Genomic DNA, 12,572 nt, shown 5'->3' with positions numbered 1-12,572 from the left:
GAAGAAAGAAAGGAAGCGCCAATCCCATTTCGTAAGGTTACAAACACTCAGCAAACTAGTAAAGACCAGGATATTTTGCGGAAACGAAAGCGAAAGCGAAACGAAAATGAAATGAACTAAACCGGAATTGATCAAGTCCCTGCATGTGCCGTGACGTGGTAAGATAATAGAGACAAAAGGTGTATAAGAAAAGGAAGGAAAAAGGAATGGAATATGAGTAGTGGCACGTTTTGTTTTATCACAAGAGACGTGATGTGACGTGGCCCAATTCCGTGGCGAAGTCATTACCAGCAGCAGCCCCAAGAAAAGAAAATTCCCAAAAAGAAGTCCCAAAAACAAGAAGGTAAAGTACAAGAGGATAGGGGTTGGAAGAGCAATAGCAAAGGCAGGAGGGATCAAGTCAAGAAGGATATATTAAGTGACCACCGCCATCAATACCGACCATCGCATCATGGCGGGACAGACCCAGACCCCTGGTCCTGTGCAACATCCATCTCCGTTGGCTCTGACTGCCGTGGCTCCGACTGCCGTGCATTATCCGTCCCGTTTGCTGGCGCAGACTTGGCCACGCTGAATTTCTCATCGAGGAGCTTGAACAATCGTACCTCGGCCTCCATCAAGTCATCAAAGATCGCTTCCTTCTCCATCCACGATTCCTTTCTCTTGACGCGAATCTTCTCCCATGCGTCGCGTAGCTCCGCACCATCCTGCTGTGCCCAGTGGATCTGTCTCAGAAGCAGCCGATACAGTTGCGGCCCCTCGAGCAGCATTTCGTAGGTGTCGAATTCCTTTTCCAGTCCACCAGGAGGTATGTGAAGATCGTCCTCTAGTCCTGCTGCCTCCTCATTGGCGCTTTCGCTGTGATCTCCTGCATCGTCTTTCGGCGGGAATGATAGCTTCAGCTTCAACCGCTGGATCTTGCCAGACGGGGTCGCAGTCGGCGTTCCTGCCGCCGAAGCAGCGACGTTGTGGTGTTTGGGTACGGGGTCGGAGGGACGAAGCGCCTCTGTTTCGTGAACAGTCCTCATGTGTTTGGCAAGGGCGTCTGATCGAGTGAAGCTGCGGTCGCATTCTATAGACAGGTTGAAGGAACAATGTTAGACGTTGCCAAGGGATAACGGGCAGGGAACGTATGATGGGAAAGGTCTAGGAGGACTTACCAGGTAGAGCGCAATAGAAGGGCTTTTCTCGCGTATGGCTTCTCATGTGTGCGCGCAGCGCGTAGCCACTTGCGTGAGTTTGACCCTTTCGACTGCAATCGGACCATTCACAAGAGTACTTCTTCTGTCGGCTCCCGACATGTTCTTCATGTATGTGCTTTACGAGGCCGTCCATATTGCCTAGATCACCAGCGTCGCATCCATCCCAGCGACAGACGGTAACCTGGTCGTTTCCTTGGCCGCTGTAGTCGTCATCCTGACTGCCACCGATGAGAGCGAGGGTGTTGGGTGAATTGGGAATGTCGCCGGAGGTATCGGACGAGATAGAGGTGGAGGGAGAAGGAGGAGGGAGGTCATCTTGGAAAGTGGTCGAAACCGGAGTATTGCGATCCCAAGAGGCAACGCCAGTGCGACGACGCTTTGAGGGAGGCATGTTGGAGCCGGAGGGGGAGAAGGCTTGCTTTAGGTCGTCGCGATCCGACATGTCGTCGGAAGCAATGGAGGAGAGGGGGGAGCCCGGAGATTCCGTCATGGTGGTTGACAGGAGAGGAGGGCCCGCTTTGAGCAGAGTTGGAGAGTGAATGACGGGGAGCAAATTGAGCGACAACTGTGGGCCTTGAGGAGTGTTACTGGCACTGGCTGGAGGAGTAAGCCAGGTTTGAGATGTTTGGAAGTTCGATATCCGGCGCCGGAGTATACACTGGGCTGAGCACCCGGCACGTGATGAGGCTATTGCGCCGCCAATTTTCTTCGCGCCCGAATTCCCTTTTCTTTACTTCTCCTCTTTTACACTTCACTTGTCCAAGACATTGGGAAATAACGCAACTTGGGAATTCGCTTTGAGATTTAATGTGACTCAATTTCTCTCCCAGTAGCTAATTGAGCTACTTTCTAGCTAATAGTTTCTTGTTTTCGTGATCTGTCTAACAGATTCTGCCCACACACTGTTGAGCAGGGTAAGTTGCCGCCAATTTCCTACCACTTTATTGTGTTTTGAATCTGCCGCAACTTCCATGATGATTTAATCAAGAATTCTGCAATCCTGACAATCTCCTTTTTGTGAGATTGCATGTTGACTCTTCTACACTTGATCTGACCCCTCGTCTGTTTTCATTGTGTCCATGAAGCTTTCCATTGCTGCCACGTCAACACAAGCTGACAATTCTGGCTTATTCAGGATCTCATTATCTCTCCTATACTATATATATAGCCATGATATTATGTTCAATCTCAAGAAATTACCAAAGCACTCGCCTCGTGAAGACCGTACAACTGTAGCTTAGTAGCGACTTCCGACCACCTGGATCCGTTCCAAAATACCCTTAAGCTCGTCCATCTCAGCATCACTAAGGCGAGGCACTCCCTCCAGGTTCTGAGTAACCTTGTCAACCGTCGTACCACCGGGGATGGGAATGATGGTGGGCATTCCCGGCTTGCCGCTGAGAGTGAGAATCCAAGCCAGGGCGATCTGTACAGGAGCGACACCCTTGCGCGTAGCCAGGGCCTTGACCTCATTGACCAGCTTGATATTTTCCTTCATGGCTTCCTCCTGGAACTTGGGTAGCATTCTGCGGAAATCGCCCTCAGGGATCTCGTTCACACTGGTGAAAGCACCGGCCAACACACCGCGGCCCAAAGGCGAGTAAGCCACAACGGGGATGTTGAGCTCAGCGCAAACCTTAGCGACGTCATTGTTGAGGATTGTGGTGTCAAAGAGGGACAATTCAACCTCTACCGCTGCGATCGGGTGGACCTTGTGTCTGCGTGATCTCGTCAGCTGCTATTCCCTTTTTTTGTTTTCGTGTAACCAGCTTCTGCAAGTAAATGAATGTCTGTAGCAACGTACGCTCTGCGAATAGTCTCTGCATCCACCTCACTCAACCCAATACCTCCAATCTTTCCCTCCTTGACATATTGCGCCAGAACAGTCACTTGCTGCTCCACCGGCACATTGGGATCCTGTCTAGCGCATTCGAAGATATCGATCGTCTTCTTTCCGTCCAGCACGCGCAGACACTCGTCCACACTGCGGCGGATGTTGGCCTCGGAGCTATCGGGGGTAAGCTCTCCACGCTTCAAGCCACCCTTGATACTCAGGACGACCTTGTCGGCGTTCTCGGGGTACTTGGTGAAGTATTTGTTCAGGAGGTGGCACGAGTTGTAATCGGGTGTGCCGTAGAGCTCGCCGGCATTCCAGAAGTTGGCACCGAGCTTGAGAGTGGCGTTCAGGGTTTCGAAGCATTGCTCGTCCGAGGGAGGCTGAGGGACCCAGGTCATTCCTTTGATTTGACATCATTATCGTCAGCTGCGAAAAAAGAATTATGGTGGCTGCGGGGTTGATTGTTGCGATTCCAACATACTCATGGTTCCGTAGCCGGTGTGGCCGATTTCGCGTCCGTTGAGGGAAGGCATTTTGCTTGGTGTGCTGTGGATTTTGGGTTGGTTTGTGGTGTTCGATTGGAAGTTTAAGTTGTGTAGCTCTTGAAGAATAAGAGGTGACGAATGGATGGTATTTAAGCTTGAGTTCGGGTTTGGGTCGCGTCAATGAGGGGCTTTTATCTCTGCTTTCCCCCACCTCAACACCAATATTCGGATTTCCTCGGACATCGTCCTGGATAATCGGTCTTGACTCAGAAATGGATATGAGACCCGCTGATTGTCATTGAGAGTACGATTAGATTCGATGAGTTCAGTGGATCAGATCTGGCGCGGTATTAATCATGGAGGCCGAGGGGCTCCCTCCCGGATTTAGCTGGAGTTAAGCTCGTAGACCGACGGACGGAAGTTAAATCCCCCAAGAACGGAGAATCAAATAGATGAACGGAGACCGAGAGGTTCTAGGATCACCAAGTCAATTTTCTACTTCAGGTACTAACTCATTATATAGCTTCCTTGCCATTGGACTTCGTCAATCGTGACACGCCGCTGAATACTTTTTCACAAAAACAGAAGTATAGGAGAGACATCGAGACAAACAAAGCATTCGCCAAACCAAACATTACAATCCATTAAGAGTCGAGACAAAATGAGATAGAAGTACTCTATCAGTATAGCTCAGTGAAGCGTGTGCTCGTCGCTGCTATCCAGAGCATCCTTGACAGCGTCCTGTATCTTCTGCATCAAGGCCTTCGCGAACCCTGAAGCGTCCGATGCAGGGTTCGGAAGGGTGTTACCCTTACTGTTATTGCCGTCGTCAGAGACTTTCTCGTAATCATGGGAGGTCGAGTCATCGGCAACCTTATTGGCATCCTTTCCATTATCCGTCGACTTGTCATCATCTTGATCGACATCGTTGTTTTGGCTAGTCACGGTCTTTGTAGGGCTGTTGCTGTCATCAATGACATCAGGCTGATCAGATTTATCAGGCTCATTGTCTGACTTCCAGTGGTTGAGCTTCGTCAAGTCATGAAGTCCGATAGAGTCAAAAAGGGTGTCGATAAGATCACTGTTCTCGTCGGCGGGGGCATCGGCTTGAGGGATCATTCGCTGTGGCGAGAGCGTCAGCTAATTTGGTGGGTGTGAGTATACAGACAAGAATACTTACCGGGTCAGGAGATCTCGAACTCACCGCTCTCGATACAACGTCCTTCTTCGATGTAGATACAGGATATGCGAGGGTGAGAGAAGAGAAGGTGAGGAATGTGAGGACCATGCAGGTCACTGATGGCGTCTTGGGATGCATGGTGTTATGAGAGGGCAGTGTGACGTGGTATGAAGATTAAGAGTATAAGTACGAAAGGGCAATGGGGACAGGTTAAGTGCCTTGGGGAGTAAGTTTGAGGTGAAATTTGATTTGAAAGTTTGACGAGACAATCGAGCCTAGATATACTCCTCGCTGTTGCCCCGGACCCCCTGTGCGATGAGACTTTGCCGACGTGCGGAATGGAAGGGCTGGATAGATGTCGCGGGGGGAATACCTCGCGTTTTGCAAGATCGCGTCTCAAGATAAGATCCAGCCATGAATTGGATTTTGCACGCCACTTGTTTCTCGAATTCTGGAAGTTTGCTTGCTACTAGGAGGTACTCAGTCCTCTCAGGCTAAGCTGATACCACCATCAGTATCGCACGGAAACACCAACTAGTCAGAAGTTCTATTTCGTGATACCCCCATGGGCAAAAAGCAAAGCTGCCATTGTTTTACTCAGTTATCCAGGCCCGATCGAAATAAGACAGTAGCATAGGCCCTAAATGGTAGGGGTTGACCATCTCGCATTCCAGGGGCCTTGAACATTCCAGCCGGTTGCTTGCCGGACAGGGATAGGCTCGCCACATATCGATATGAGATCATCCAGGGCCACCTGGAATTGAATTCCCAGGAATGCATTCTATCTCTTGAGAGCCGTACCTGCTGGCTGGGAGATATTAGCGGAACGTTCATCCCGACCACTGCAGGTCTGTAGTGTGCGCCCGTAGTAGACTTACATATAAGAAGCCAAGCACTCAACAAATTGATTGATAATTTTCTCATACTCTGTAGTAGTCCTGTAGCAGTGGCCTTGTCCGTAAGGACGTGTTCGTCACTCATCGCCGTTAGCCTAACATCTGTGTCGCACATCTGTGCCAGTCCATTCTGATTTCCTCAACTCGGCGCAGATAGCTCCATTGTTCTACACTGGAAGCGTAACTAGGTCAACCACCTCAACACTATTCAGTTCCTCGCTGTACTAAGGCTCACGAGGCTGCTGCATCTCGACAACTGCAAGATTCGTTCGCCACGTGCGCACAAAGTTTCCATCGAGGAAGGACCAAATGTCTCAACAGTAATCCCGCCTAGGGCACAATGCCATATCTGAGTCATCGGTGCCTCAAGGCTTGACTTCGAGACGTATCGGTATCTTGTGTATCACTGAATGGGCTAGCGACAGGAGGACGAACTTCAGCGCGCATTCATTGGCCTGAATGAGATGGAGGGTAAGCTGAGGGCGGTTCTGGGGCGATGTCGACATCGAGGTAACCGGTTAGCACCCAGCGAATCGCTCGTAATGTCTCACTATGAAAAGGCCTCTAAAGGCAAACGTCAGCTGTCAAAGGGCAGTTACTGATTATCAGTTAAGGTAACTAACAGTTAATCATAGACTCAATACTGTAAGTTCATGTTTGTTTCTGACCATAGATGAAACATGCAGATTGTCAAATCCACAGGCATATACATGTTATTTTCGCCTGACTTGGGCTGGCTGAGCGCCTACCAAGGTGCGTTGAATGGGCAGTCATCGTCATCCTCCAATGCCAAAAGACACGTAAGTGCGTCGTCGTGGGGCCATAATTCTCTCTCTGATAATGGAACAACAGCGTTCAACACGATGCAAGCAGTGCGTGAACAACCACATCCGTCTGCAATGCCAAACAGGTAGTCCAGTCGTATCAAACGAGGGTCCAACACCCAGCAGAACAAAACTCGGACCCTGCCTGGGACCTGCTGCAAGAGGCCAAGCCAGCCAAGAGCCATAGTACGCATACAATCAGCCCATTTCCCACCTGCAAACGTATCCCCTTGACCACATGAACCAACCAACGCTCATGCAAAGCGCCTTCATTTCGGCATACGTGATCAGTCTCAAGCAGCAGTAGCAGCAGCAGTAGCCGCCTCCCAAAAGCACCCAAATTCAAGGGTCCTGCCCCGTGGCTGCTTACTAGCCTACAAGCCTGACTCGCTGAGGGGTGGCGCCCGTTATACTTTGCTAGACGGCAGTCTGATCCTGTCACGCATATGTCCAGCGGCATTTACTCGTACGTCCACTACGACCGAGAAGGAATGATCTTCTCTGCAGGCTGCGCCGCCGTGGTTTAGTTAGCCTTGATATGTTGGAGTAATTCCTCCGGTGTTGGCTGCGTAAGGCCTGCGGCAGCAGCAGCATGGGCGGCGTGCGCACGAGACCTCCGCACTTACAAGGCGCTGATCGAGATCAGTCAACGCAGGAAAGTAAACTAGGTCCCACGACGAAGAAAGTGCTGGGCCTTTCCGGATTATGCGTAGGAATAATCCATTCATGATGAATGTGCGTATACACATACGTAGTCAAGTCAATAGGAAAGCCGAAGGGGGAAATGGGAATCCGAAACGTCGGGGGCTTCTCCTCCCCCTTCGTCTTCGTCAAAATGCCCTCATCACGACATCGTATCATCTCTGACGGGATGATTGAATAGGTGAATGAAAAGACGCTACGTAGACCTCTTCGGGGATGTGCGTGTGCCTTGCACGGATTCGGTTTGAGTTAACCGCTATGAAGGCCACACTAGTTGGTAGGAGCAACAGGCAGAAAAATTTCGATGCCACGGTTCAGGACGCAAATGAGGCAAAAAAATGGAAAAGAAAATAAAAAAAATGTTAAGGGAACCCTTAATTGATGTCCGCCCCAATAGCTAACGGAGGAGCATCCCCGCTTCCATCTTGAATTTCTTCGTTCTTTTACATATCTATACTAGTCTAGTTGAGAGCCCTAAGCAATTGCTCGGCGACGCTAGGCTGGGCCCCACTGGGCACCGGAGCATTCGTATGCACCTACGTATCTAGGTGTCAAGGGAAATGATCCAAGTCGGAGGGTCATGAAGTCAACGTGATTACGGGGTATAAACAATGAGATCGGCTCTATACATGGTATGAACTTGTATCCTCGGTACGATCGTGGCCGTTCTGGGGTCATCAGGTACCATGGGATGGGCAGCATGGATTGTGTGTGGGTGTGAGTGTGGGTGTGTACCGTGTCATGGTTGTAGATTAGAATCGATGAAGGAAAACAGGGTATCTTGGGTTAGTTAGTGTTTGGTTCGACACCTGATCGGTCCCTAACTAAGCGGTCGTTTTACCCCGTAGTTTGTGTGGCTTACGTATGTTCCCAGTCTAACACCAGGTGATCCAGTCTAATTGCTTCGTGTTGACCCTTCGTCCCCTCTCTTTCTGACTCTCTCTCTCTCTCTCTCTCTCTCTCTCTCTGACTCTCTAGCCTGAAGATAGTGGCATCGAATTGAGCCCTGAAAAGCATAGCTGAACCGGACCTTCAGCCAACAAGCCACCGGGCGACAGTCTAGAACGGAGGGGGAAAGCGATTAGACCTCAAACAGATTAGTCTCCGGCTAATTCATGCGTATCTGAGGACTAATCTAATTCTACGCGCGGCATGTCAAATCTCGGACCCCACTGAGTGACGTCTCTGCTTACGCAGCTGGCGTTGCTAGTGGTGGTGGTGAGGTGAATGGTGTGGGAAGTGTGGACTGTGGATATACCTCCGAGGTGGGTAGTTTCGATAGAAAAGTAGTTGAGTTTAGTTGTATTGTTGGACGGAAGAGACAAGGCGTCTTTGCATGGACAATTGGAATCGATATCGGCTAGGGCTAGTTTGAGTTAGTTGGATCCTACGTGACACTACTTCGATACTCCGACTACAATCTTTTACTGTACAATCTATAGAAATGATATGCAATCTGAACAGACAGTTATTGAATACATCCGAGCGAGCAATATCTCTCACCTAACTGACTCTTGACTCTCACCCCCTACACCAATCCCATCAATCCCCTTCCACTCCACCTGCTTTCTGCACGATAAACCAGAATGAACCCAACCCTCACTAGCGTGTAGCTAAGAAGGCTACTTGATAACAGCCCCACCCCACTCACTCACCAACAACAACCCTTCGTCCCTCTTTCTTCTTCTCCAATCAATCTTTGAAGTTGAATGGACCCCGAGGAGGGCAAGGGGAGAAAAAAAAAAGGGAAGAAAGTATATGCGTATCCGGAGTAATCTTACTGCCTCGAAAAGGGTAATTTACCCGTTATGGTATCCAATACCGTTACCGGATTACCCCCTCCCCATCCACATCCAATCCAATCTTTCCCCCCTTCGGTGTGAATCTTGTCTCATTCTAAAAAGTTCCCATTTCTCGGTTCCTGTCCCTTGGATGTGATGGATGGGTCAACTTCCCCCCCTCCTCCTCCTCGGATATCGACTACCGTAGCGAGCTTAGTCGGGACTCAGTGCTACCTTGGTCCGTCGACGCTTGCCCAGCTGCGGTTCCGAACTTTCTTTCCGGACCCTGAAGATCGCAAGGGTCAGGCGCTCGCTCAACTTCGAATTTTGACGAGGAAATTGTGTGCGTGTGCTTGGCAGGCAGTTGTTATTGTTACTCAGCGGCATTGAGGATCCGGACCAACATCCGGTAGTTGTTGGAACGAACCAAACAGTATTATTCAGTCTGAACTACGTGGATCTGTTGTTTTTTTCTTTCTTTCTATTTTTACTGCTTTTCTTCATAATGTTGTATCGAAAAAATCAGGGGGTTCTGTTTTTGCTAGTGATGTTGCATATGCTGTATGCACAGCAGTCAAGCGACCGACCGACCCTACCCGACTGACCACCACCCCCCTTATCACTGAAAACCCGAGATCCCTCCACCACCACCACAACCACCTCCCCTGCCAACCCGGGATTCCCGCAGTCGCTGTTTCACTCCAATCCCACCCTGTTCTTCTGCTTAATCCTTTAGTATTAAGTAAGAGCTCGCTTCAATGAACAGCTGGTCCGAAGCGAGCTCTGAGACATCACCTATAACAAACGTATACTAAAGATAGCTAGTTAGCTAGCTAGCTAGCTATCTACCAGACTAAAGTAGCAGTAGGACCCTGACTCTTCTTTTCTTGGATACGTCGTATCTAAGATCCAAGCCATGTCTCTGATTGTGTGCGAGCGCGTGAAAGTGGCGCACGATTGTTACTTGTCATTGTCCCGGTCTGTCTATTTCTGCCTTTAGTTGCCTACGTATGCCTACCCTCCGAACTAAACCACTTCGATGTAAGTGTGGGTGATTTAATGGTGAAAAGGCGTATAATTTCATCCAAATGCCGGGATATCCGGGCTCAATGTCTGATCGAAATTCGATCGGTGAGAGGGGAGTCCGGTTCCCCGAAGACGGGAATTGCAAAGTAAACGAGGGTAAAAAGAAAAAAAATGTCCCAAAATAAGCAAAGAAGATGCTTAGACATAATGCCGATTCTAGATCGTTATCTTCGTAGTAGCCATGACACTACAGCCCGCGGGACAAAGAAGACAACGGAAAAAGATGTGAGCAATAGTAGTACGTAGTAAAGAGAAAAAAAAACCGTCGTAAACCATGCCAGAAACAGTAGAGATTGAAATACGAGAAAGAAAGAATAACAACAAGATAACAAGACACAACCCCCTCTTTCCAGCTACTACTGGAAAATCCCTGCATTGGTCTCTGGCACCGGTCGTTCTACCTTGCGCTGAGCAGTACCTAAGGGAGTCTAGTGTAGCCGGGAAAGGGTCCATAGGGCTCAAGCCACAGTAAGGTACTGACACTTGGCATGAGAAAGAAAAAAAAAAGGGTTCTTGCTCCATTTTGGTTTTTTTTTTTTTTTTTTTTGTTTTCGTTCTCTTTTTCTTTTTCTTTTTCTCGCTTTGCTTTTGTTTGGTTTTCTCCGCGGATAAATAATTATCATGTTGAGGCAAAATAAAAGTTACTTTACGGACGACGTCCGAGGTTTGACATGCACCGATCTGGGCCAGATTCGGCTTGGAAACATGAGAACGATAAGAATAGCTAGGAGGACTAAACATTGGTCGTTTCATACTGTGGGTGGTTTACGTCTCTTGAGGGGAAAAGCCAGGAGCAGAGAGGAGGAGGGGGGTCCAGTGCATTGACAGCGTGGTTCCCTGGCTGGTGCAGACAGTGGCACTTACGCTGAAAGAGATCTTCACGACTCTTCATTCTTGGGATGAATGCAATGCAGCCTGGGATTCATTCCTTTCAGCCCTAGCGACCCTCCTAAGAGGGGTTAACTAGCTGAAAATCAACTACGTTAACGTCTAGTAACAAACTACTGACGAAGCCACTACGATTATGCCACTGCATACGTATGCTCGCTTCTTGGTATTTTCCCCCTCCTCCCTCAACGGCGTGTATCTACTCGATCGGGGACCAAAGAATATCTCTAGCCTAGCTGTCTACTAGCAGTCTAGCACCTGAAGATGGACCCTCGCCAAGCCTAATCTAGGTAGTGGAGAAGCCGCTTACAAAGCAATTCTACGTCGTCAACCAGACGCTTCCCGTAATCTGCCAGATGATCTGCCATCGATTTGAGGGCTTCTTCGGTTGGCTCGGCAGCTGAGTCATTGGATCTGCCTCGTATCGGCAGCGTAAGCTTACTACTTTGGGAACTAGTCGTTAACATATCTTGTAGGTCATTGGTAGACCTCGGAGATAGGCCGCGCGCGCGACCCTGATCTCCAGAATCAATCGATTCCTGTACGGTACGCCTAGATAACTAATGTAACTAGTTGATGGTAGTAAGTGCCAATAGCCAGCGTGGCGTACCGTATATCCAATCCGAATTCTCTGACTCGATGTGGCTTTATTGTCGTCTACATTTTCCAATCTCTTGGGCTCCTGTAGGGACTCGTATAGCGCTGCGTTAGTCCAGCCACGCCCACTGCCTCATTTCTTTCTTGCTCCAGTACGTGCAGTATGGTGCCTGACTGGGCTGCTTATATCTACGTACTATACTAGTATACGTAGAAGGTGGCGCTGATCTCAATGCTTATAAGTAACTCCGGTCTTATCTCTTTCATTTTCTGTCTCCGACGGAAGACGGGAGACGGAATACCTACGGAGGAACGAACTGATGCATTAAAACTGCACAATTATCACACCCCATATACTCTCTAGCTAGCATGCGACTAGACCTTGTTCTAGCTGTGAGCCGTCACCCCAATTCTTGGCTCTGCCTTGAACACGCCAGCCAAATTTCTCGGATAATTAAGCCGCCGTCGCTGTGGCTGCTGTCAGCGTGCATTTAGCAGCAGTACGTAGTAGAATCCACTCACCCACACATCAACAATAACAACTACAACAATTACCCTCACAACAACAACAAAATAGCATGATCCCCCCAAAACCACACATCGTATCTACCTGATACACTTACATTTCCTTCCCCCTTCCACCCACAACCAAGTCAGTAACGAACAAGTATCTAGCCACCCGAACACCCGCAACGCGGAAGTACATCCATCCAACCGGCCCTAACAGCCCACAATTACCCCCGACCTCCGATCTCCCTCCACAAGCCGGACAAGCATGATGCGCAAGCTTCCCACCACCCATTGTAGGCATCAACATTTTCTTCCTCTATCTGACCAATGGCAATCATCTCCGATGATGCAGGGTGGGAAACCAGTGAGAAAAAAAAGGGCCCATCATCTATTTGTCTCTCTCTCCCACAGCCCCTCCCCGCTTCCCTTCGCTCGGCACGTCAACCGCTTGGAATCGGATCTTTCTCTTTTCTTTTTCTTTCTTGTTGATTGCTGGCTGGCCTGACGTTATCCCTGGGGACGACTTGACGCGTAGGATGATGGATCATAATTGCGGTTCGGAGTTCCACACTACGTATTAGATA

The 12,572-nt window shown here is 49.3% G+C and overlaps 4 protein-coding genes across 4 annotated transcripts; 1 reads left to right on the top strand and 3 right to left on the bottom strand.

The window, feature by feature from the left end:
* Positions 1 to 449: 449 nt before the first annotated feature.
* On the bottom strand, positions 450 to 1,692 carry BO88DRAFT_420325 (C2H2-type zinc finger protein; the record flags this gene model as incomplete). Its single annotated transcript, XM_025708437.1, has 2 exons — positions 450 to 1,072; positions 1,161 to 1,692. 2 exons carry the CDS (start codon positions 1,690 to 1,692, stop codon positions 450 to 452), a joined length of 1,155 nt encoding a protein of 384 aa, XP_025557209.1.
* Positions 1,693 to 1,956: 264 nt separating this feature from the next.
* On the bottom strand, positions 1,957 to 3,869 carry BO88DRAFT_376261 (aldo/keto reductase family protein). The gene is made up of 3 exons (XM_025704361.1): positions 3,521 to 3,869; positions 3,007 to 3,439; positions 1,957 to 2,920 (listed from the first exon to the last, which is right to left on the bottom strand). Exons 1-3 carry the CDS (start codon positions 3,570 to 3,572, stop codon positions 2,440 to 2,442), a joined length of 966 nt encoding a protein of 321 aa, XP_025557208.1. The 5' UTR covers positions 3,573 to 3,869; the 3' UTR covers positions 1,957 to 2,439.
* Positions 3,870 to 4,214: 345 nt separating this feature from the next.
* Positions 4,215 to 4,842, bottom strand: BO88DRAFT_458968 (uncharacterized protein; the record flags this gene model as incomplete). The annotated part of the gene is made up of 2 exons (XM_025711075.1): positions 4,215 to 4,646; positions 4,705 to 4,842. 2 exons carry the CDS (start codon positions 4,840 to 4,842, stop codon positions 4,215 to 4,217), a joined length of 570 nt encoding a protein of 189 aa, XP_025557207.1.
* A 1,239-nt stretch (positions 4,843 to 6,081) lies between these two features.
* On the top strand, positions 6,082 to 6,951 carry BO88DRAFT_447675 (uncharacterized protein; the record flags this gene model as incomplete). Its single annotated transcript, XM_025710391.1, has 4 exons — positions 6,082 to 6,400; positions 6,520 to 6,610; positions 6,723 to 6,890; positions 6,911 to 6,951. The coding sequence occupies exons 1-4, from the start codon at positions 6,281 to 6,283 to the stop codon at positions 6,949 to 6,951; spliced, it is 420 nt and encodes a 139-aa protein (XP_025557206.1). The 5' UTR covers positions 6,082 to 6,280.
* Positions 6,952 to 12,572: the final 5,621 nt, after the last annotated feature.

Source organism: Aspergillus vadensis (genome assembly GCF_003184925.1).
Source record: "Aspergillus vadensis CBS 113365 unplaced genomic scaffold BO88scaffold_41, whole genome shotgun sequence".
NCBI classification, from domain to species: Eukaryota; Fungi; Ascomycota; class Eurotiomycetes; order Eurotiales; family Aspergillaceae; genus Aspergillus; species Aspergillus vadensis.
The sequence above is the reverse complement of the archived record's forward strand: the minus strand, read 5'-3'. Positions and strand labels throughout refer to the sequence as shown.

Bases quoted from the DNA above. Each gene is read 5' to 3' on its own strand.
- BO88DRAFT_376261 (XM_025704361.1), bottom strand. From the start codon at position 3,572: ATGCCTTCCCTCAACGGACGCGAAATCGGCCACACCGGCTACGGAACC. The intron at 3,440-3,520 runs GTATGTTGGAAT...GTCAAATCAAAG, and splicing joins CACCGGCTACGGAACCATGA to GAATGACCTGGGTCCCTCAG. The intron at 2,921-3,006 runs GTACGTTGCTAC...GAGATCACGCAG, and splicing joins GCAGAGACTATTCGCAGAGC to ACACAAGGTCCACCCGATCG.